The 24316-nt window shown below is 38.7% G+C and overlaps 2 protein-coding genes across 3 annotated transcripts; one reads left to right on the plus strand and one right to left on the minus strand.

The window, feature by feature from the left end:
- Positions 1-119: 119 nt before the first annotated feature.
- On the plus strand, positions 120-11831 carry LOC106133682 (uncharacterized). Its single transcript, XM_060952118.1, has 13 exons — positions 120-133; positions 1757-1893; positions 2242-2395; positions 3324-3510; positions 4443-4561; positions 6393-6573; positions 7007-7092; positions 8633-8730; positions 9568-9642; positions 10482-10600; positions 10927-10964; positions 11315-11615; positions 11763-11831. The coding sequence occupies exons 2-12, from the start codon at positions 1765-1767 to the stop codon at positions 11605-11607; spliced, it is 1479 nt and encodes a 492-aa protein (XP_060808101.1). The 5' UTR covers positions 120-133; positions 1757-1764; the 3' UTR covers positions 11608-11615; positions 11763-11831.
- Positions 11832-13727: 1896 nt separating this feature from the next.
- Positions 13728-19891, minus strand: LOC106133726 (uncharacterized transmembrane protein DDB_G0289901). Of its 2 annotated transcripts, XM_060952330.1 has the most exons (5): positions 19811-19891; positions 18809-18845; positions 15238-18048; positions 14514-14913; positions 13728-14311 (listed from the first exon to the last, which is right to left on the minus strand). In XM_060952330.1, the coding sequence occupies exons 1-5, from the start codon at positions 19841-19843 to the stop codon at positions 13909-13911; spliced, it is 3684 nt and encodes a 1227-aa protein (XP_060808313.1). In that variant the 5' UTR covers positions 19844-19891; the 3' UTR covers positions 13728-13908. The 2 variants fall into 2 exon arrangements, with proteins under 2 accessions (XP_060808313.1, XP_013188997.2); XM_013333543.2 differs by having other exon boundaries at positions 14514-18048.
- Between the last annotated feature and the right edge of the window lie 4425 nt (positions 19892-24316).

Below are 24316 nucleotides of genomic sequence, written 5' to 3' on the forward strand. Positions count from 1 at the left end.
TAAATTTAATTTAATTTATTGAAATGTAAAATGACGTAAAAAGTGCCTGCGAAGAAATATTATCTGAATCTGACTTTGATTTAAAACTAAAATTTCTTTTATTTTTTTTTTTATTTTACAGAGTATGTTTCTCGTAAGTTTTATTTTTATTATCTCCATTAGTTTTAGTTAACTCCTATTCGCAGCTATTTAAGTTAAGAATTATATGTTCATAAATTATAGTATAAAAACTAATTGTTGATTTTCTACAATAAAAAGGCCTGAATATAAGAATAAAAAGTAAGTTTTCTTATGAAAGAATAAGTGTTATAAAAGTTATAGAAGGAGTTCAAAATTTTTTTTTTATTAGAATAAATGAGTATAAATAACTTATCTGCAGTATAAATTATTCTAATATATATGTATTTATATAATAACTTACAGATAATAAAAAAAACTAATAAACTTAGACTTACAGTTAACTTAAATAACTGCGTCAATTTTACCTCACACGAGTATCTTTTCTGTATTACAAAATATGATTATCTTACTAGGGTTAAGGTTATTTGGTAAAATTGAAACGAGCAAGAGACTTATTATTTTGGTATAATTTTTAGCTGTGGCTGGTAAGTAAATTTAACTAGAGAATGAAGCACTAATGACAATGTCGGTTATTGAAAATCAATTCATTAATGCCGTGCCGTGTGGTTCCCGGCACCAATACAAAAAAGAATAGGACCACTCCGTCACTTTCCCATGGGTGTCGTAAAAGGCGACTAAGGGATAGGCTTACAAACTTGGGATTCTTTTTTAGGCGATGGGCTAGCAACCTGTCACTATTAGAATCTCAATTCTATCATTAAGCCAAACAGCTGAACGTGGCCTATCAGTTTTTGATGACTGCTGGCTCTGTCTACCCCGCAAAGGATAAGACGTGACCATATGTATGTTCATTAATGCATTATGTTAGTGATGCTGTCACACCCTCTACAATGAAACTTATATATTTTTTAATATTATTTCTTAGTTCGAATATATTAGCCCCACGTTGGGTGCCACTGTGACGTTTTAGGTAAAACGTTGCAAGTTAGGTTATCTGTTACACACATAAAGTACTCTGTCAGACCCAAGGGTTGACTGGTAGATAATGCTTCTAGCATTTAGTCCGCCAATTGTGCTATATATTTTTATTTTGTGCAATGAAGTTTAAATAAATAAATAAGTATGTACTGTGAATATCGATTTCGTAAAAGGCGACTAAGGGATAGGCTTATAAATTTGGGATTCTTCTTTTAGGCGATGGGCTAGCAACCTGTCACAATTTGAATCTCAATTCAATTATAAAGCCAAACAGCTGAACGTGCCCCGTCGGTATTTCAAGACTGCTGGCTTTGTCTACCTCGCAAGGAATATAGACGTGATACATAGAGGTCAAACGATCTTCAAATTCTAATGATGTAGGTACCCTAAATGCTATAATATATGTGTAAGGTGAGCGGTAGGTTAGTTTAGCGTCGTTATATAATATAGGTATTGTGTAGTTAAATATTACATACATACATACATAAAATCACGCCTCTTTCCCGGAGGGGTAGGCAGAGACTGCCTCTTTCCATTTGCCACGATATCTGCATACTTCCTTCGCTTCATCCACATTCATAACTCTCTTCATGCAAGCTCAGCGGTTTCGGGTACTTTTGACCTGACCCTTTACCAGGACGTCCTTAATTTGATCAAGATACGTTTAACAAGTTAAATATTTATGTTTTATTTTCAGAGGACTCCATGACAGAAAGTGTAGTGTTTGACAAACCTTACGAGTTTTCACGCCAAGTGAAATTACTCGCTAATTACAAAATCAAGCACGTGGAGAGGAGAAACTGTAAACATTGCAAGGAAGGACCAAATTCACCGGTTAGAATAAATAAATAAAAAAAAAAAATAATAATAAATGATGCCGTGTGGTTCCCGGCACCAATACAAAAAAGAATAGGACCACTCCATCTCATTCCCATGGATGTCGTAAAAGGCGACTAAGGGATAGGCTTACAAACTTGGGATTCTTTTTTAGGCGATGGGCTAGCAACCTGTCACTGGTTGAATCTCAATTCTATCTTAAAGCCAAAAAGCTCAACGTGGCCTATCAGAGTCTTTACAAGACTATTGGCTCTGTCTACCCCGCCAGGGATATGGACGTGACCATATGTATGTATGTATGAATACAACTCACAAAAGAGGATCATTCACACATTATCATCACAGGTTAACGAAAATTATGTGAAAATCGAGGAGGACGAGTCTGGGTACGCTACTGTTACCATCAACTGGCCAAGGTTCCCATCATCAGACGCTGATCTCTGGGTGGTGATGGAGAACGACGCTGGTGACGAGAAGAGGGAGAAACTAGCCGATTTTGGTAAGTTTTAAGCCGATATTTCGGATTCGAACAAGGAATTAATCCTCAGTCTCCTGGCGGTAGGTCAGTGGTCAAGTGTAGTCTTACTAGGTCTTAGTCAAGTCTTAGTCTTAGTCAAGTAACCGGCAAGCTTGCATGAAGAACTTGGACCACTAAAGTTTTTCTGTTTGGTCAGCTGGTCTGATAGAGAATGCCAAACGGCATTAAGTCCGCCTTTTGTATACATTTTTTTTTTGAAATAAAGTAAATAAGACATATAATAATGAATACACACATACATTGTGACGTCAATAAGTGATACCTTGTATCCAATTTTGAAAATAAATTTATTCTATTCTATTCTATTCTAAATAAGAGTCGGGTAGTCACACTTTCTAGATCCCTTACGGAGTCTACATAAAGCGCCGCTTCGCGACGAAACTTACGGATAAGTCCGCCATTGTGCATTGTTTTTTTAATGTCTTTTTATGTACTACTAAAATGTATTATCTGTACTAATATTATAAAGCTGAAGGGTTTGTTTGTTTGAACGCGCTTATCTCAGGAACTACTAGTTCGAATTGCAAAATTATTATTTATAAATTTTCGTTGAATGGTCTATTTATCGAGGAAGGCTTTAGGCTATATAACATCACGCTGCAACTATTATGAGCGAAGAAAAAATTGAAAATGTGAAAAAAACGGGGAAAATTCATCCTTGAGGGTTTCAATGATGCCCAAAATAACTATTCCACGCGGATGAAGACGCCGGCACAGCTAGTTTATTCATATACGTAATCAAGTCGAGCCTTCCTCGATAAATGTTCTATCCAACACAAAAATAATTTTTCAATTCGAACCAGTAGTTCTTGAGATTAGCGCGTTCAAACAAACAAACAAACTCTTCAGCTTTATAATATTAGTAACGAATTTTCTCATGTCATTTCAGCTCAAGCGGCCATTTCAGCGGTGCCTAAGAAATTAGACGCGGTGCCCGCTCAACGCTTTGAAGACTCAATAACAGTTAACTACGAATGTGATCGGTGTACCTTGGAGTATATTGTTGTCCGTGGAGACAGAGACAAGAGCCTTGTTATACTGGACAAGTCAAGATTTAAGACCATAGATGGCTCGGAGTAAGTATTTTTTAAGTTTTTTTTTGTGTTTGTACACGTACAATTTAATGTATAGACTTAATAGGATGTCAAATAGTAGGAAATGAAGCGATTCTTTACATAAAATTAAATTGAATAATTTCTTTATTTTTGTACCAACTTAGATCAAAAATATTTGTGACCGAGATCTCCTTTTAAGTATTAACACGAACACTTATTTAATATAATAATTATTAATGCACAATTTAGATCTAATTATTTAAAAATTGCCAATCAAATACAATGCAAACACAAACAACATGACGTTTGGGTTCCCGCGTAAAGCTCAAATTTTATGTTAGTTTTTTTTTTTGTCGTATTGGCAAACGAAGTTTTTCATGTGATTATTTTTTGCCAGTGTCAAGTGTACTTAAAGATTATTTGTCGTATTAGGAGTAATAGCTGTGGATGTTTCTATTCTAGGACTTTTTGGGACATCAAAAGTCACCGAATTCGTTTTTGTTGATATTTCACTTATTTTTTAATAATCTACACTTTTAAATAACATTGCATCAAACATTCATTTTGGAAAAAAAAAATAATAGCGCAAACAACATAAAGTTTGGATTCTCGCCAAATAATAAGTATTTTTAATGGTAGTATTATTGGCGGTCACGGCAACATGTCTTATAAGGCTATTTACACGTATAAACTCATCAGACGATGGGCATTTTTTTTACATTATAATCACGTCTATATCCCCTGCGGGATAGACAGAGCCAACAGTCTTGAACAGAAAACTAGATGTGTAACCATGATCGATCCAATACCAAAAACCTTGCTCACCCAATCCAGGGTTCATGGGCAAAAGCATACCCCGGGCTCCTCTCCTGAGTGGTGAGGATGCAACCGGGACTAGAAGCCAGGAGGAAGCAGATAATTATATTATACTGATTACTAAATTTCCTTTCCAGAGGAAAATACATACAATTCGACCTGGGCCGGCTGAAGCCCAAAGACGTGGGTCAATACTTCGGCCAATTCACCGACGGTAATGGCAACCCGGAGAGAGTGAAACTGCTTACCCTTGACGGTAAGTTTACTAAGGCATATAAGTAAATAGTACCTGGGCGACCGAGCTCAGCTCGGTGAAATGACATCAGTAAAACAAAACAAAAATTGTTTTTGTTAAATTGTAGTTGTGTTAGTAGCGACTAAGGGATAGGCTTATAACCTTGGGATTCTTCTTTTAGGCGATGGGCTAGCAACTTGTCACTATTTGAATCTCAAATCTATCATTAAGCCAAACAGCTGAATGTGGCCTTTCAGTCTTTTGATGACTGTTGGCTCTGTCTACCCCGCAAGGGATAAAGACGTGATTATATGTAATGTAATGTAATCCTCCGTTGCCAGACTCCACGATGTGAACACCTGTACGACTTTAAAGTCAATATAAATTTTGGATACACTGTTTTTTTAAATAAATGAAAGTACCTACCTATTTTATTGATTCCCAATTGTTTTTCAGGGCCAAGGCGTGGTAAGTTCTCATATATACAACTCATCTATACAAATATTATAAAGCTGAAGAGTTTGTTTGTTTGTTTAAACGTGCTAATCTAAGTAACTTCTGATTCGAATTGACAAATTTTCTTTTTGAGTTGAACAGACCATTTATCGAGGAAGGCTTTAGGCTATATAACATCACGCTGCAACTATTAGGAGCGAAGAAATAATGGAATATGTGAAAAAAACGGGGAAAATTATTCATCCTTGAATTCAATGATGCCCAAAATTACTATTCCACGCGGACGAAGTCCCACGCACAGCTAGTCTATAATAATTTGACACACTTTTTTTTAATTATATTAATTTAATATTTTTTTAACATCTGTTGTTTGCTAGATGTTTACTTATAAATTTAAATCGTGTTAAGTTCAAATTTTTTTATTATTATTTTATTTCAGACAATAGTAAGTTAATCAATCTGTGTTTAAATTTATTTATATTTATTTATACACAAGTATATTCTTTGCATACCTATTAAAGTTTACTTTGTATTTTTAATAATCATATGTTTGGATGTATGTATGTAATAATCACATAAAAAAATAATTTTGTTTGATTACTTTGGATAAAAGTATTTTAAATTTTTAACAATTACTTTTTATTTTCTAGAAAATAGTAAGTATATCTTAAAAATATTATGTTTACTGAGTGATTTACTATTATTTTAATGATAAATTATTTTAAGAGGAGTTCACAAAGGTTCTCTGCTTAACCCAATGGTAGACTGTTAGATATGATATTAGCATTAAGTATGCCTATTGTACTTACTTAACAAATTGTGAATGTTACAATACAAATATATAATTGTCAATAACATAACGAGGAACCGATAAATTGAACCTACACACTCATGCTTCTACACCAATTCTAAATTACAGACTAAAAATATTATTGTTTAAATTTTGACTATTAATTCAAATTTAAATTCAAAATTTTTATTCGTTATTATAGGATATTTCATATCGCTTAATAATTGTCAAATCTATTGGTTTCACAACATTGGTTCATTGACGGCAAATAAATTACTTAATACTAAGTTTACTGCCGCTTCCAAGGCGTCAGTTCAGAAGAAGCGGTAACAAACTGCACTGCAGCATTTTCTTCAACAACGTCAACTTCACAACAATCCAAACTTAGAATAGAAATGTGGACGAGAGAATACATTGTTCAGATTAATTAATTTATATGAGATTTTAATAATTAATATAATAATATTTTTTTATGGATTGCCAATTTTAAATAGATTTATGTACAGAGTGTACTGAATTTTGATTTAGGTTCAAATCAAACTACAATTCATTAAGAGGTTCCTGTGCCAAGCTCAAGCATTGAGTAATTGAATAATTCCCTTTCAGTAATGACCGTGAACCGCCTCAAGGTGTCCGGCACCGTGGGCCAGCCGTTCGACCACACCGTGACCTACTCCTGCGACAGTTGCGAGCTGACTGACATAATTTGCAACGGAGACAGCATGATATCGGGCAACAAAGTGTCGCATCTACCCGCAAATAAAAATGTTGTTTTTAATTTTCCCAAGTAAGTTTTTTATTTTATTTTTTTATAAATTATTTATCAAAAGGATTATAATTCCATTACCAATTCAAAATTAATCAAATGTTTTTGACAAATTCACTTTTGATTTTTTGGGGGAAGTTTCGTTTTATTCTTATTTACGGCCTCTGTGGCGCAGCGTTAATACACTTGTCTGTGACACCGGAGGTCCCGGGTTTGAATCCCGGACAAGGCATGAAAGAAACGAACTTTCTCTGATTTCTGATTCTGATTGGTCTGGGTCTTGGATGTTTATCTATCTAAGTATTTAAGTATTATAAAATATAGTATTGTTGAGTTAGTATCTCGTAACACAAGTCTCGAACTTACTTCGAGGCTAACTCAATCTGTGTAATTTGTCCCGTATATATTTATTTATACTAACATTCTCATTTGTCATATAAACCGTTGATTTCAGCTTCCAAGATGAAAATGCGTGTGTCTACATTGGAACTTACACACATAGCAACTCTTCTTATAGAAAGATCTTTGCCGTTATTGACAGTAAGTTTTTTATTTATTCATTTATATAAAACGCGTTTCGTGCACACATCTACATTTTACACACATCATGACTGAGATATTTATCAAAAAAATAAATAATTTTGAATAAGTTAAATTATTAGATTGTCATAAAGATTTAAAAAAAAAATAAGCAAAAATCAAAACTCATGTGGGTATGCAAAATAATAAAATGTGAAAAAAATAAACTTATTTTGTTTTTATCCTAATATCAATTGGATTTCCATAGAATTTCGCCAAAGACATAGTTTTAACAAGAAAACATACTGTTGACCATGGCAAAATTGTTTTCAAAAATTTATTTATGAAAACGGGCCCGACATAGGCCGTTATTTTATCGTTACGTTAACAGTATATAAAAAGCTATTACTTACATATTTTGTTTTACTAAATTAATAGTCTTTTATATAAAAATCTTAAAAAATATTTACCAAGAGCTATATTTTTTGAATTCCGGTATTTATTTTTTGACTCTAAATAATAAGGGTCATAAAACTTACCTACATAGGTATGTTTTACATCGTTTAGTCATTGGAAACTGATAAAACTTTCATCATTCTTTTTTCAGACGACTGTAAGTAAAAATTTTTATTAAGAAAAACAGAACATCTCTTGGAATAAATACTGTTACATTAATTATTATATCAACATTGTCTATTTATTTTCGTTCTTTTTATTTACAGCAAAAGGTATTTTTTATATTAGATTTACTTAAACTCCTATGACTTACTAGTTTGTCATCTTTATAAAAAATTCATCACTTTATAACAAATTCAAAATCATTATAAAAAATTTAACTCACGGTTATTTAAATTGATAGCGACATCACTACGTCACACGCCATCTGCCAATAACAGCGAAGTACGCTACGTGATCAGCCAATAGCAGCGAAGATTCTTAATCGTTCAAGTTTTATTTCTAAGTACTGGAGCATATAACTTCAACCTCTTGTTTTTGTGGCGATCGAGATAGATAGATAGATAAATAAAACTCTTTATTGCACCATAAGAGTTAAACATACAAAACAGCACAAAACAGATAGAGATGGTACAAAGGCGGACTTATCGCTAATGCAATCTCTTCCAGTCAACCCTTGGGTGGAAGGAAACCAAACAGGAGATTGGCGTTGACGCAGAACAAGATAAATAAATGTTAAAACATAATAAAATACACACAGAATATACATCTTATATATAAATTTCTCGTGTCACAATGTTTGTCTCCGTACTCCTCCGAAACGGCTTTACCGATTTTAACCAAACTTTGCATGCATATTCAGTAGGTCTGAGAATCGGCTAACATCTATTTTTCATACCTCTTATTGATAAGGGTTGTCCACACTTGACATTTTTTTTTACCTATAAATTACTTAAAAAATATTTATATGGCAAAACAACGTTTGCCGGGACAGCTAGTATATCTATATAATAAAGAGATCTAATCTATCCATATAATAACTAGAGATAATTAATCGTCGCTCCAGTAACGATTACTTTGTTCATTATAATTTTTTTTTATGTAGACGTATCCGTGTCGGAGGAAAGCGTTGATGCGCCGAAAGTCGGAGACGGGTTTGAAGTTGAACTGCCAATAAGCTGCGAAGGATGTACGGTAGAGGCGGTTAGTATTTTACATACATACATATGGTCACGTCTATATCCCTTGCGGGGTAGACAGAGCCAACAGTCTTGAAAAGACTGAATGGCCACGTTCAGCTATTTGGTTTAATGATAGGAATTGAGATTCAAATAGTGACAGGTTGCTAGCCCATCGCCTAAAAAAGAATCACAAGTATGTAAGCCTAACACTTAGTCACCTTTTACGACATCCAGAAAGAGATGGAGTGGTCCTATTCTTTCTTGTATTAGTGCCGGGAACCACACGGCACGTATTTTATATAAATATATATATTATACATACATATAATCATGTCTAATCCCTTGCAGACAGAACCAGCAGTCTTGTAAGACAACAGTAAAGACTGATAGGCTAAGTTCAGCTGTTTGGCTTAATTGATAGAATTGAAATTCAAATAGTGATAGCCCATCGCCTAATTGAAGAATCCCAAGTTGATAAGCCTATTCCTTAGTCGCCTTTTACGACATCCATGGAAATGAGACGGAACGATTTTATTCCTTTTTTTATCGGTGCCGGGAATAAGACGGCATAAATATTATTCGGGTAATATATATATTATATATATATATATAAACTGACATACTAATTTTTCGGTGAAGATTGAAGACGTCTCCAACACCTACAAAAGAATACACTGCGCTGCGCAGATCATTTTATGTACAAAATTGCTACTGCGCATTCCGAAAGTGGCAAATTCTAAATTCTACTTATTTGCGGGGTGCTATACTGTGTAACACTGCGGGGTGCTATACCTACTTACAATGTCATTGAAAATTATGAAACATGTTAGCTTGATAGAAATTGCACATTTATTTTTAGGTTTCGGTGAACGGCGTTCCCCTTGATCCAGAGCCAACCCGGAGATTTGACGTATCACCCACGGCATGTTACCTGGTAAGATTTTGTTATTTTTTCAAACAATAGATTAACCTATATTTTAGACTACGAGCACTGAAATCCTTATATGAGGATTCGAGTGCTTGTGTCAGGATAAACGAGGCGCACACTGTGGGATGTGTTGCGTCACCGTGGCTGTTCAACCTATTTATGGATAGTTGTTTGACAGATTTGAAAGAGTCTGAAAGTGGATTAAGGATGAATGAGTTACTCGTCAAATGTCTGCTCTATGCCGACGATCAGGTTATACTGGCGTCATCAGCGGAGGAGTTACAGGAGATGGTAAACTGTATGCATGAAGCTTTAAAAGAGAAAGGAATGAAAGTGAACGTAAGTAAAACTAAAACACTGGTTTTTACATGGAGGGTGTGGAGGGAATGGTCGGAGTGGGAAGACCTACACGAACGTATCTTGATCAAATTAAGGACGTCCAGGTAAAGGGTCAGGTCAAGAGTACCCGAAACCGCCGAGCTTGCATGAAGAGAGTTATGAATGTGGATGAAGCGAAGGAAATATGCAGAGATCGTGGCAAGTGGAAAGAGGTAGTCTCTGCCTACCCCTCCGGGAAAGAGGCGTGATTTTTATGTATATATGTGTGTATATTTTATACTCGTATATTAACTCAGCGCCACCTGATTATATTTTCTCTGGGTGAAGTTTTATACACAATTTACAGGTTACCTGGAAGAGAACGCTCAAAGTTTCTCTGTTTGGTCAGCTGGTAGTTTAGTAGAGATTGCCAAACGGCATTAAGTCCGCCTTTTTTGTGTAATAAAGTTTCAAATTAATAAATACTAGTGTCAACAAATTCTTAAAATATAAATATTGTTTTTCAGGCGACCGGCACTTCTATTAAAATTCGAATCAGCTCTTTCACCGTAGGCTACGCCGGCATCTACCAAGCGTTGTTTAAGTTTAAATCAACAAATATTACCAAGACTTTACTAGAAATCAAGTAAGTGATTCAAACAACATCAAACTCCTTTCTCGGCAATATTCGACGGCGTAGAATGCAGCCTACGATACCGAATGAAAACTCAATTACGGCTTTACTACGAGGATATTAAATTCAAAATCCAAAATCAAATATCTCCTGCTATCTCGCTCTAGTTAGCTAGTCTACTAGCTCTCGTTAGTAGTACAATAGCGCACAGTTCGCGGTTTCAAATGGCGCGCTCTGATTGGCTGAACCGCTCAAATGTTTTCGCGCCACTGAAAAATTTGACATGTGTTTGACACATGTGTAACATTGAAAACTTTCACAAAATCCCTTTTTTTCAGGGATGGCGAAGAAGGCGGCGCGCCATCTGGTGGAACTGGTACGATTTTTGATATCCTTAAAAAATAAAGAAATGAGGTACAATGATAATTAACGATTTAAACTCTTCGATTTTGAATAGTCATACATACATTTATCATCTTGTCTTGTCATGGCTAAAAGACCATGTTCAGCTGTATGGCTTAATGGAATTGATTTAATTTTAAAGTTACCAGCTTAAAAATTATATTGACAGTTCCTACAATATTTTTTGTTGATCATCAAAATCAACCAAATAGTTTTTGAGATCTTCACAATTTTATTAAAATTTAAAGCGTCCGCGAGGTCTATGTTTGCGGCAAACGACTAGTACCTTATTTCTTTTTTTACAACTCCATGATATTTCATCAGGCACAGAATCGGCCGGCGACGCGTCAGAAAGTCCAGATGGTGATGCCACTGAACCTTCAGCGGACGGTTCAGAAACTCCTGAAGGGGAAACCACTGAGGGGGGCGAAGCCGCAGAAGGCGGTGAAGCCACTGAAGCAGCCGAAGAGGCAGCCGCGGATGAAAGAAGAATGGGTGTTAAAAATAGACATACCACTGTCCCTACTCAAACATCACAAGACACTACTCCAGTGGCAGCCACAGATGCGGTAACATCTGCTGTCACTGGAACCAGTAGTGCGACTGAGAAGAGTTAAATTGACAGGTTTGATAAATTGACTTCTATTGGAAATTTTTTGTTCAGGTATTTTTTTTGTTCTAAAGTGTCTATAAATGGGTACTTTACGTTGTGTTTGATGTTGATATACATGTAGTTTGATCGAATTAAATTTTTATAACATTTTGGTTACAGGTGGAATCTGGCGGTCGCTTTCTAACTGAAATTATGTAGTTATACTTAATTGAAAATAAAATATTAAACATCAGTATTGTATTTTCATTTATACTATTCTTGGTTCCTCTAACAATATCTGATCTGACTGAAAGACTACTTACAATTTTTATAAAATACCTACTGCGAAGTACCTTTGCCGTACAATCTTCTGAGAAAAAAAACCTAAATGTGTTATATACCTACCAGAAGGCAAGGATACTTAGCTTTCAAGAGCCAAAGGTATAGCGCCTAACATTTATCCAAGTGACTTTTGCTAAATAAAGTGAACACTTTTAGAAATTGTATAAATTTTTTCTTTAAATAGACCTTAATTTGTGGCTATGACAAATTTTGTGACTGAATTTATCAAGATGTACATACATACAATTTGGCGGGAATAGAGACGTCATTGATTTTTGGCAGACCAATAAATATCAGCTGAATGACCTCTGCCATGTAACTCTCGCTGTCCGCTGCGGACGAGGACAATACTTGTACTTTTCTGTGATAATGATTATAGTTGGCTCCCTCTGCTGTCTATGAAGATATCGTTTTGTAGTGCATGGATTTTGCTTTATAGAGAGAGGTTAAGATAAAACTTACATACATACATACATAAAATCACGCCTCTTTCCCGGAGGGGTAGGCAGAGACTACCTCTTTCCACTTGCCACGATCTCTGCATACTTCTTTCGCTTCGTCCACATTCATAACTCTCTTCATACAAGCTCGGCGGTTTCGGGTACTTTTGACCTGACCCTTTACCAGGACGTCCTTAATTTGATCAAGATACGTTCGTCTAGGTCTTCCCACTCCGACCTTTCCCTCCACACTCTCCTTGTATATCTGCTTAGTCAACCTGCTTTCATTCATCCTCTCCACATGACCGAACCATCTTAACATACCCTTTTCTATTCCTGTAACTACATCTTCTTTCACATCACAACATTCCCTTATCACGCTGTTCCTTATCCTGTCACTCAATTTCACACCCATCATACTCCTTAACGCTCTCATTTCCACTGCATTTATTCTGCTTTCATGCTTCTTTTGCCATACCCAACTTTCACTCCCATACATTAATGTCGGGACCAACACGCCCCTGTGCACAGCCAGTCGAGCCTTTTTGGATAGTTTCTGACTGCTCATAAAGGCATGCAAAGCTCCATTCACCATGTTCCCCGCGTTCACTCTCCTTTCAATATCACTATCATACTTGCCATCTGATGTAAACTTTGATCCTAGATATACAAACTCTTTCACTTGCTCCACTTTTTCTCCTCCAATCAAAATATTACATGCTGTCATTTCTTTCTCCATTTCAAAAACCAGTGTTTTAGTTTTACTTACGTTCACTTTCATTCCTTTCTCTTTTAAAGCTTCATGCATACAGTTTACCATCTCCTGTAACTCCTCCGCTGATGACGCCAGTATAACCTGATCGTCGGCATAGAGCAGACATTTGACGAGTAACTCATTCATCCTTAATCCACTTTTAGACTCTTTCAAATCTGTCAAACAGCTATCCATAAATAGGTTGAACAGCCACGGTGACGCAACACATCCTTGCCTAACGCCTTTCTCAATCTTAAACCACTCAGTGTGCGCTCCGTTTATCCTGACACAAGCACTCGAATCCTCATATAAGGATTTCAGTGCTCGTATTAAGAGACTGCTCACCCCATGCATAGAAAGTGCTGACCACAATTCATTCCTCTCAACTCTGTCATAGAACTTAACTGACAATAAATTCAAAACTGTTTTTGATTTTTATCCAAGGTTGTTGTGGGTATTTTTGGAATTTAAAGGTGATTAAACAACAATTTTTTATAAAATTTCTGCACACACAGGCAAAAAATAAAGATACTAGGATCCGACAGGTTAATATTGTTTTCAAAAGAAAGATTTTACCACAGTTCATCACAATAAATTAAAAAAACGATATAATGCTCATAAATCTTTATTTCTGTGCCAAACGGCCAATTTTTTTTATGCTTTTTCGATAAACAACATTGTTGAAGAGTGATCAGGTATCCCTTCAGCCTCCAACATAAACTATAGAACCTATCAAATCCGTTACACTTAGCCTGGTCGTAAAGATATCCGAGATCTTATAATTAGGTTTCTAATTGGAGTAAGTCTCACTTTCGCTTGAACTAGAACTGGAACTGCTGCTGCTTGAGGAGCTCTCAGATTCGTACGACGATGATCCATCAGCAGATCTTGAGCTTGAACTTTCAGCGGCAGCGCTAGATTGGCTCGCAGACGCGGATTGGCTAGAACTGCTGCCATTTGGTCCAACTTGAGAACTGCTGCTACTCTTTGAAGCGGCGGCGCTTTGGGCGGAGCTAGCAGAATTACTTTCACTGCCATCAGAGTTGACACGCCTGCTGCTTTCTGCCTGATTGGAGTATGCGTTTTGGCTTTCCGCTTCGCTGCTGGATGAACTGCCGTCTGATGACTGACTTCTCCTAACTGACTTGCTAGATGAACCACCTTGACTGGCGGATGATGATCGTGAGGATGAACTGAAAAAGTAAAAACAAGTGGCTTTATATTTGGAAATTAAATGTTTTTGAAGCTTAATAAACAATGTACATTTAAGATGAATGTGGAAATTGTGATTTATGACAAAACACAAGAGTTGGGATGGGAAAGAATTAACTTAAAAAACATCCAAAATTTGCCGGACCGATTATCAAATTTAACAAACACCAAAAAAATAATTACCTCGTTCTAGCACCTGAACCACTGGATCCGCTGCTTGAGCCGGAGCTGCTTCCTGATTGACTGCCGCTGCTTGAGCCTGAGCTGCTTCCTGAGTTGCTTCCGCTGCTTGAGCCAGAGCTGCTTCCAGATTGACTGCCGCTGCTTGAGCCAGAGCTGCTTCCAGATTGACTGCCGCTGCTTGAGCCAGAGCTGCTTCCAGATTGACTGCCGCTGCTTGAGCCAGAGCTGCTTCCAGATTGACTGCCGCTGCTTGAGCCAGAGCTGCTTCCAGATTGACTGCCGCTGCTTGAGCCAGAGCTGCTTCCCGAGTTGCTTCCGCTGCTTGAGCCAGAGCTGCTTCCAGTGTTGTTTCCGCTGCTTGAGCCAGAGCTGCTTCCTGAGTTGCTTCCACTGCTTGAGCCTGAGCTGCTTCCTGAGTTGCTTCCGCTGCTTGAGCCAGAGCTGCTTCCTGAGTTGCTTCCGCTGCTTGAGCCAGAACTGCTTCCTGAGTTGCTTCCGCTGCTTGAGCCAGAGCTGCTTCCTGAGTTGCTTCCGCTGCTTGAGCCAGAGCTGCTTCCTGAGTTGCTTCCGCTGCTTGAGCCAGAGTTGCTTCCACTGCTTGAGCCAGAGTTGCTTCCGCTGCTTGAGCCAGAGCCGCTTCCAGAGTTGCTTCCGCTGCTTGAGCCAGAGCTGCTTCCTGAGTTGCTTCCGCTGCTTGAGCCAGAGTTGCTTCCACTGCTTGAGCCAGAGTTGCTTCCGCTGCTTGAGCCAGAGCCGCTTCCAGAGTTGCTTCCGCTGCTTGAGCCAGAGCTGCTTCCAGAGTTGCTTCCGCTGCTTGAGCCAGAGCTGCTTCCTGAGTTGCTTCCGCTGTTTGATCCAGAGCTGCTTCCAGAGTTACTTCCGCTGCTTGAGCCAGAGCTGCTTCCTGAGTTGCTTCCGCTGTTTGAGCCAGAGCTGCTTCCAGATTGACTGCCGCTGCCTGAGCCAGAGCTGCTTCCTGAGTTGCTTCCGCTGCTTGAGCCAGAGCTGCTTCCTGAATTGCTTCCGCTGCTTGAGCCAGAGCTGCTTCCTGAGTTGCTTCCGCTGCTTGAGCCAGAGCTGCTTCCAGAGTTGCTTCCGCTGCTTGAGCCAGAGCTGCTTCCAGAGTTGCTTCCGCTGCTTGAGCCAGAGCTGCTTCCTGAGTTGCTTCCACTGCTTGAGCCAGAGCCGCTTCCAGAGTTGCTTCCGCTGCTTGAGCCAGAGTTGCTTCCTGAGTTGCTTCCGCTGCCTGAGCCAGAGCTGCTTCCTGAGTTGCTTCCGCTGCTTGAGCCAGAGCTGCTTCCAGAGTTGCTTCCGCTGCTTGAGCCAGAGCTGCTTCCTGAGTTGCTTCCGCTGTTTGATCCAGAGCTGCTTCCTGAGTTACTTCCGCTGCTTGAGCCAGAGCTGCTTCCTGAGTTGCTTCCACTGCTTGAGCCAGAGCTGCTTCCAGAGTTGCTTCCGCTGTTTGATCCAGAGCTGCTTCCTGAGTTGCTTCCGCTGCTTGAGCCAGAGCTGCTTCCAGAGTTGCTTCCGCTGCTTGAACCAGAGCTGCTTCCAGAGTTGCTTCCACTGCTTGAGCCAGAGCTGCTTCCAGAGTTGCTTCCGCTGTTTGAGCCAGAGCTGCTTCCAGAGTTGCTTCCGCTGCTTGAACCAGAGCTGCTTCCAGAGTTGCTTCCGCTGTTTGAGCCAGAGCTGCTTCCAGAGTTGCTTCCGCTGCTTGAACCAGAGCTGCTTCCAGAGTTGCTTCCGCTGTTTGAGCCAGAGCTGCTTCCTGAGTTGCTTCCACTGCTTGAGCCAGAGCTGCTTCCAGAGTTGCTTCCGCTGTTTGATCCAGAGCTGCTTCCTGAGTTGCTTCCGCTGCTTGAGCCAGAGCTGCTTCCAGAGTTGCTTCCGCTGCTTGAACCAGAGCTGCTTCCAGAGTTGCTTCCACTGCTTGAGCCAGAGCTGCTTCCTGAGTTGCTTCCGCTGCTTGAGCCAGAGCTGCTTCCAGAGTTGCTTCCGCTGCTTGAGCCAGAGCTGCTTCCTGAGTTGCTTCCGCTGCTTGAGCCAGAGCTGCTTCCAGAGTTGCTTCCGCTGCTTGAACCAGAGCTGCTTCCAGAGTTGCTTCCACTGCTTGAGCCAGAGTTGCTTCCGCTGCTTGAGCCAGAGCTGCTTCCAGAGTTGCTTCCGCTGCTTGAGCCAGAGCTGCTTCCTGAGTTGCTTCCGCTGCTTGAGCCAGAGCTGCTTCCAGAGTTGCTTCCGCTGCTTGAACCAGAGCTGCTTCCAGAGTTGCTTCCACTGCTTGAGCCAGAGTTGCTTCCGCTGTTTGAGCCAGAGCTGCTTCCAGAGTTGCTTCCGCTGCTTGAGCCAGAGCTGCTTCCAGAGTTGCTTCCGCTGCTTGAGCCAGAGCTGCTTCCAGAGTTGCTTCCGCTGCTTGAGCCAGAGCTGCTTCCAGAGTTGCTTCCGCTGCTTGAGCCAGAGTTGCTTCCGCTGCTTGAGCCAGAGTTGCTTCCGCTGCTTGAGCCAGAGCTGCTTCCTGAGTTGCTTCCGCTGCTTGAGCCAGAGCTGCTTCCTGAGTTGCTTCCGCTGCTTGAGCCAGAGCTGCTTCCAGAGTTGCTTCCGCTGCTTGAGCCAGAGCTGCTTCCAGAGTTGCTTCCGCTGCTTGAGCCAGAGCTGCTTCCAGATTGGGATCCACTGCTGGAACTAGAGCTTGAGCCGCTACCACTTCCCCACCTTCCTAACCTCCTCCTAGATCCACTCCTGCTCTGTGATGATGCTTTCGAGCTGCTGCTACTTCCAGATTCCCTGCTTGAAGATTCGGCGCTGCTTTGAGAAGAAGCGTTTGAACTACTACTGCTGCCAGATCCCCTTCCCAAAGACCTACTCCTGCTGCGCGATGAAGCACTTGAGCCGCTTCTACTGCCTGAATTGCCGCTGGATGATCCACTGCTGCTTTCAGAAGAAGAGCTGGATCCACTGTTGCTTCCAGATCTACCACTGGAAGAACCACTGCTGCTTTGGGCTGCAGAGCTGGAGCCACTGCTGCTTCCAGATCGACCACTGGAAGATCCACTTCCACTTTGGGCTGAAGAGCTGGAACCACTGCTGCTTCCAGATCGACCACTGGAAGATCCACTTCCACTTTGGGCTGAAGAGCTGGAACCACTGCTGCTTCCGGATCTACCACTGGAAGATCCACTTCCACTTTGGGCTGAAGAGCTGGAGCCGCTGCTGCTTCCACTACCAGATCTGCCTCGAGCGATAGCATTTGAAAGATTGCTACTGCCATAGTTTCCACTAGAAGATCCGCTACTACTTTGTGAAGAAGCGCTGGATCCACTACTGCTTCCAGAGTTGCCGCTGGAGGATCCGCTGCTGCTTTGGGCTGAAGAACTGGAGCCGCTGCTACTGCCACTCCTGTCTTCATCGCTTTGGCTACTGGAGTAACTCTGGGCTGAGCTGGAACTTTGTGAGCTGCTTTCGGATTCAGATTGGGATGACGCTGACGAGTAGCTACTGCTGGACGCCCCACCTTGTCTGATTACGGTGATTTCCTTGCCTGTGAATGCATTGAAAAGATGTTGAAATTCCGTTGAGTAAAGAAAATTGGTAGTGTCGTGAAAATTGAGAAAGGAATGTTGAGGTAAGGTTTTTCTCCACCTTTTGTTTCTCCTGGTTTATCTCAATGCTATTGTGTAAGTAGTTAGTCGGTTCCGAGCTAGTCCAAAGCTCTTTGTCCAAACGGAATACATTGAAACGGTTACCGAAAAACAAGTTACTGACAATTGAAAATATCAGAAAGCCTTTCTTCTAAAAGGCAAGTGAAATTTATATTCAAATTGTCTGCAAATGCAACGCATGATGAAAATACAGAAATTGAGAAAATACAAAAGATAACTCAGATGTCATTACACGTAATTGTTTGACTCTTTTATTGTTGTCATAGGTCCCTAAGGAGTCATTTCGTTTGTTTGTTTGTAATATCTTTATTACACAGCAATACAAATAGTACATAGTTAAAAAAAATCATATACAGTGGCGGACTTATCCCATGAATTCGTTATTTAATTCATTACGAAATAAACACGGTGAAGATGAATCGTGTAGCAAGATGGCTTGGGTGGAATTGAGATTCTGAGATAGTGACAGATTCCTAATTCATGTCTAATAGAATCCCAATTTCAAAAGCCTGTTCCTTGATTAAGTAGTTTTACATTAAGCGCCTGAAGAGATCGGCATACATATAGTAAGTAGGTACGTAGCAATTACTTTCTCAAATTAAAGACAAAACGTTTGTAGCAATAAAAGATGTCACTCACCTCCAAGCCTTGGGGCAGCCTGGGTGGCTACCAGCGCCTGAAAACAAAGACAGTTACATTTAAAAATATAAAAAGCTAAAGCCAGATAAATCTGGTTATGAAAAAAAAATAACGATAAAATTAAAAAAAGGAACGGGGCGGGGCCTTTTTGGCGGGAAACTACGTTGTTAGTCTGTGGAGACTGTGCTGAAATATTTTTATTCGACTAACAACGCCATGAGTCTTCAAGCGTTACAAATCCCAATTTATTTTGTAGGTGTCCCAAAAAGTCTCGAAGAAGGAGGAAGTGCAGCACCCACAGGTATAACTCAGCCATTAGTCCACCAACTAACTAACTGACTAATTATGAATTATAAGGATAGGAGAGATATTAATTTAAAAAAATTAAAGATATTTAGAAAAAGAATTGGTTCCATGAGATTTTAACGGGAAAAAAGAAGGGACTTTTTGGTGGGAATACCTGACGGTCCCAGTCCTGGATCGAAGTCAGATGCGGACCCGGACCCCGGGCTCGTCTCCAAGAGGGCGCAACAGGTATAAATGCCACAAGTAGAGTTATGATGATTACCATAAAAATCTAAATATAATCTAGGTATAATAACACCCCTGTAAAACCCCTAAAAACCCCTGTATAACCCAAAGCAAATGTAATTTTGATAAAGCGTAATGTAATTTGGATTACCTATATGGATTAAAAATAAAAAAACAATACTTAGTTCTTAAACATTTATGAATAACGCACATTATATGTGTCGTTATCGGTAAAAAAGAATTCTAAATCAGCAAAAACAAAAGTCAGCTTATAAAAAATAACCGTTTAGCAAATTAAATGGCAATTTTTCACCGCTTTTGTAAAAGTTTAAAAGTAATTTATTCGACGCCAACCAATGTTGTGAAAACAAAAGTTATGACAATTACAAAGTAACGCTCGAGATTTTCCATGATAATGAATAATTTTTTTTAAAATTTAATTAAGAATTTGAATTAAAAGAATTATCTTACCGTTAGGAGGACCAATGCAAAAGCCAACTTCATTTTTGATAGGATATCCAGAAGTACGAATTGACATGCAATTTTACCACCTTTTATACCAAACTCATACAATAAGTGGATAAATTTTGCACACTATACAAACACACATACAAAGTCTGCAGGTAATTAAATAAAGACAAAATGCGAAACAAAAATTTATGTCCGTGTAAAATTTTAAATACACATTTATTATATTAATATTTGCTTTTAAATGATATATATTTATTGATAAGTTGCAATTTGATTACGTAATAATAGATTCTATGTAATATTGATTTCTACAAATAGTGCTACATAATTTTTTCTGATTTTACTCCTGGTCAGGTCATTGGATCTTGGATTTGGACCACAATCCAAGCCAGGATTTAACACGAAGCGACTCCTGTCTGAACATAAACCTATTGGATCATTGGTTACAAATAAGTTAAATAAATAAATAAAGCGGGACATATTACACAGATTGAGTTATCCTTGAGGCAAGTTCCAGACTTGTGTTACGCGATACTAACCAAACGTTACTATTTTTAATGATAAATACTTATATAGATAAACATCCAAGACCCAGGTCAATCAGGGAAAGTTTGTTTCTCATCATGCCCTGGCCGGGATTCGAACCCGGGACCTCCAATGTCAGAAACAAACGCACTACCGCTGCGCCACAGAGGCCCTTCAAAACATTGCCTGAAGAAAATAAAAACGAAGTAAATTTCCTATGACTTTTCCCTCATCGATTTGCATTTTAAGTAATGTTAGTAATCTAAATTATCTGTAATATAATTACCATTGTTAGCCTGAACACCCTAGTGACCGGTCCAGTCAAGAGTATCCTAAATTGACGAGCTTGAAGCGAATAATGAATGTGAAGAATAAGAAGAAGAATGGCTTATGACAATTTTGTAGTATGCAGTCTCTGCCTACCCCTCTGGGAAAGAGGCATGTTTTGTTGGCACAGTGGGATTCGAACCCAGCTTCATCGATACCTACTTCGCGGTCAGATAACTTAACCTCCAATCTAATGTCGTAAAAGTCACGGTAATTATTTAGTATAATTTTTGCCTATGTCCCGCTGGTACGGCCGCGGGCGTAGCTAGGACGGTTTAGGTACAAAAGGGCAAGGATTGAATATGAGTAAGTCTCGAAGTTCTTCATTTACTTGCATTAGGTACATTTCAGGTACAAGTATAAATGTGCCTATGGTTTAGATATTCTGTACAAAATATACATACATACATACATAATAATATATATAATCACATCTATATCCCTTGCAGGGTAGACAGAGCCAACAGTCAGAAAAGACTGATAGGTTACGTTCAGCTATTTGGCTTTAAGTTAGAATTGAGATTCAAATAGTGACAGGTTGCTAGCCCATCGCCTAAAAGAAGAATCCCAAGTTTATAAGCCTACCCCTTAGTCGTCTTTTACTACATCCATGGGAGAGAGATGGAGTGGTCCTATTCTTTTTTCTATTGGGGCCGGGAACCACACGGCGCAAAATACATATTAAGATTTTTTTATCAATGATCTTCTTCCTCCTGGCTTTTAGTCCCGGTTGCATCCTCACCACTCTGGAGAGGAGCCCGGGGTATGCCTTTGACCATGGACCCTGAAATGGGTGAGTTAAGTTTTTACACGAAACGACTCCCGTCTCACCTCCGCAACCTTTGCAGATACCTAAAACCTAACCCGTATTGAATCAATCATGGTTACACATCCAGTTTCCTGAATGTTCAAGTTTGTCCTCATAGCATGGGTTAGTATTCAAACTAACGTACATTACTTTCGAAAATAGTCATCATCGATGGGCTAGCAACCTTAAAATTTCAATTTCATCATTAAGCCATACAGTTGAACTTGGCTTTTTAGTCTTTTCAAAGCTGTTTGCTCTGTCTATCCCCCTAGGCATATAGACGTGATTATATGTACGTAGAATATATTTCTAATAAGGAATATATTCCGTGTGGTTCCCGGCACCGGTACAAAAAAGAATAGGACCACTCCATCACTTTCGGATAGGCTTACAAACTTGGGATTCTTTTTTTAAGGCGATGGGCTAGCAATCTGTCACTATTTGAATCTCAATTCTAACATTAAGCCAAATAGCTGAGCGTGGCTTATCAGTCTTTTCAAGACTGTTGGCTCTGTCTACCCCACAAGAGATATAGACGTGACCATATGTATGTATGTATGTAATATATTTCTTTAGGGGGAGTCACCGGCCCCACTAGTCGTACCTAGCTACGCCCAAGCGCGCAGCTGTAGGCAAATATTGATGTTTCATTATTTAATCACTTTGTTATACCAATTGGCAATTTTTCAATATAATTGAACGTCACACATGTGGTTGATGTCATTGAGAATACAATACAATAACTCTCCTGTTTTTGCGTAGTCGTGTAAAATAAAAGAAACTTTTAATATTTAAATGAAAATTTATTTCCTTTCATAATGGTCGAATAGCGAAGGAACAACATTTTTTTTCCAATTGAGAGATTTTAAGAGTCAATACCTACATACATATGATCACGCTTATATATGTATATAGGTACGCTATACCTTTTGCAGGGTAGACAGAGGCAACCATGAACGAATTAGATATTAATTATCACCCATCGCCTTTACGAAAGAATGCCTAGTTTGTGAGCTTTTATTGATTTTAATCGTGCCGTGTGGATCCCAGCACTACTTACAATAAGACCACTACATATTTTTTCTGTCGTAAAATGCGACTAAAGGAAAGGTTAAAATTGCGACTATACTATTGCGACCTGAAATGCGACTAAGGGAAATGTTAAAAAAAAAATTGGGATTCTTCTTTCAGACTATGAGCTAGCAACCAGTCACTATTTGAATCTTAGTTACATCATTAAAGCTGAGCGGTTCAGTCTTTTCAAGACTGGCTCTGTCAACCCCGCAAGGGATATAGACGTGACTGTGTATATGTAATCCAGGTACCTATATAAATCCTAAATAGTCGTTTGCAGCTAGAAGAGTTAGGATTCAACATCAAGTTTTTATTCCAGTTACGACTATATAGAATACTGACTTACTTTTCTATTAGGGAAAGAACGTTGGACCAAAAACGCGTACTGAGTTGCAAAAAAATTATATTTAATTTACCGTGTTATTAATTTTTTTTTACGTGAGATCGTAAAATAATACATTGTACACTCAAAAACATTTATTACAATCGTTTACAATAGATGCGCCGTGTGGTTTCCCGGCGCCATTTGAAAAAAGAATAGGACCAATCCATCTCTTTCTCATGGATGTCGTAAAAGGCGACTGAGGGATAGGCTTATAAACTTGGGATTCTTCATTTAGGCTACAGGCTAGCAACCTGTCACTATTTGAATCTCAATTTAATCTTTAAGCCATACCTACAGCTGAACGTTGCCTTTCAGTCTTTGTGGGACTGTTGGCTCTCTCTACCCCGTAAGGGATAGAGACGTGATTGTATGTATCTAGGTAATAAAGTTTAGAAAATATAGTATCGTTGATTTTGTTAACTATACCCACTTTATTACAGTAGCTATTAATTTCATTATAACAGTAAGTACCTTAACACGCTTCAAAATACAACAATGCGAGATGATTGTTTTGTTTTTATTATATGCTGGTATGTAATACTTTTTAAAAAAATATATAAATTATACTTATTTAAAATTAAGTAAAGTTAAAGTACATAATTCCGACGCCTTCAAAGGTAGAATATGTGTTAACAGAAACTGTACTTGAATACTTACGACCTATGTATATTGTAATCAAGGATTTTGATTAAAACCACCATTATCCACATTTTTAACTACCATTGATCTAAAGGTAAAGGTATTATGGTAAAGGGTCAGGTCAAAAGTACCCGAAACCGCCGAGCTTGCATGAAGAGAGTTATGAATGTGGATGAAGCGAAGGAAGTATGCAGAGATCGTGGCAAGTGGAAAGAGGTAGTCTCTGCCTACCCTTCCGGGAAAGAGGCGTGATTTTATATATTGATCTAAAATGCAATGCTTCGTACCCGTACCAAAATACCTATATATATATATACATATATATTTAAAGGTTTTGTTCATTTCGGTATCTTGAAAACTATTTCTAAGTGCACCCCTAGACTACTTACATAAATAAGGACTGTGTCTTGGTATGTAAGTCAGCTTCTTTTATGTCACCGGAAAATAACAAAAACTGCAAGATAATAAATTTTCGTAGGATTCTTAACGAGAGATGAATTGTATAATATTAACTTACATTCACATTTTCGCACACGACTTAGAAAATTTATAAACTTGCCATTCTTGTAATTTTCCGGTGACATTTACAATTAAATGTCTCCCATCTTTGCGTGCGGATTGTAAAAACTTGGGAATCTTCTTTTATGCGATGGGCTAGCGACTTGTCACAATTTGAATTCTCAATTCCATCATTAAGGCTACAGTTGAACGTGGCTGGACATCTTTTCAAGACTGTTGGTTTTGCCTA

Source organism: Amyelois transitella, chromosome 28, assembly GCF_032362555.1.
Source record: "Amyelois transitella isolate CPQ chromosome 28, ilAmyTran1.1, whole genome shotgun sequence".
NCBI classification, from domain to species: Eukaryota; Metazoa; Arthropoda; class Insecta; order Lepidoptera; family Pyralidae; genus Amyelois; species Amyelois transitella.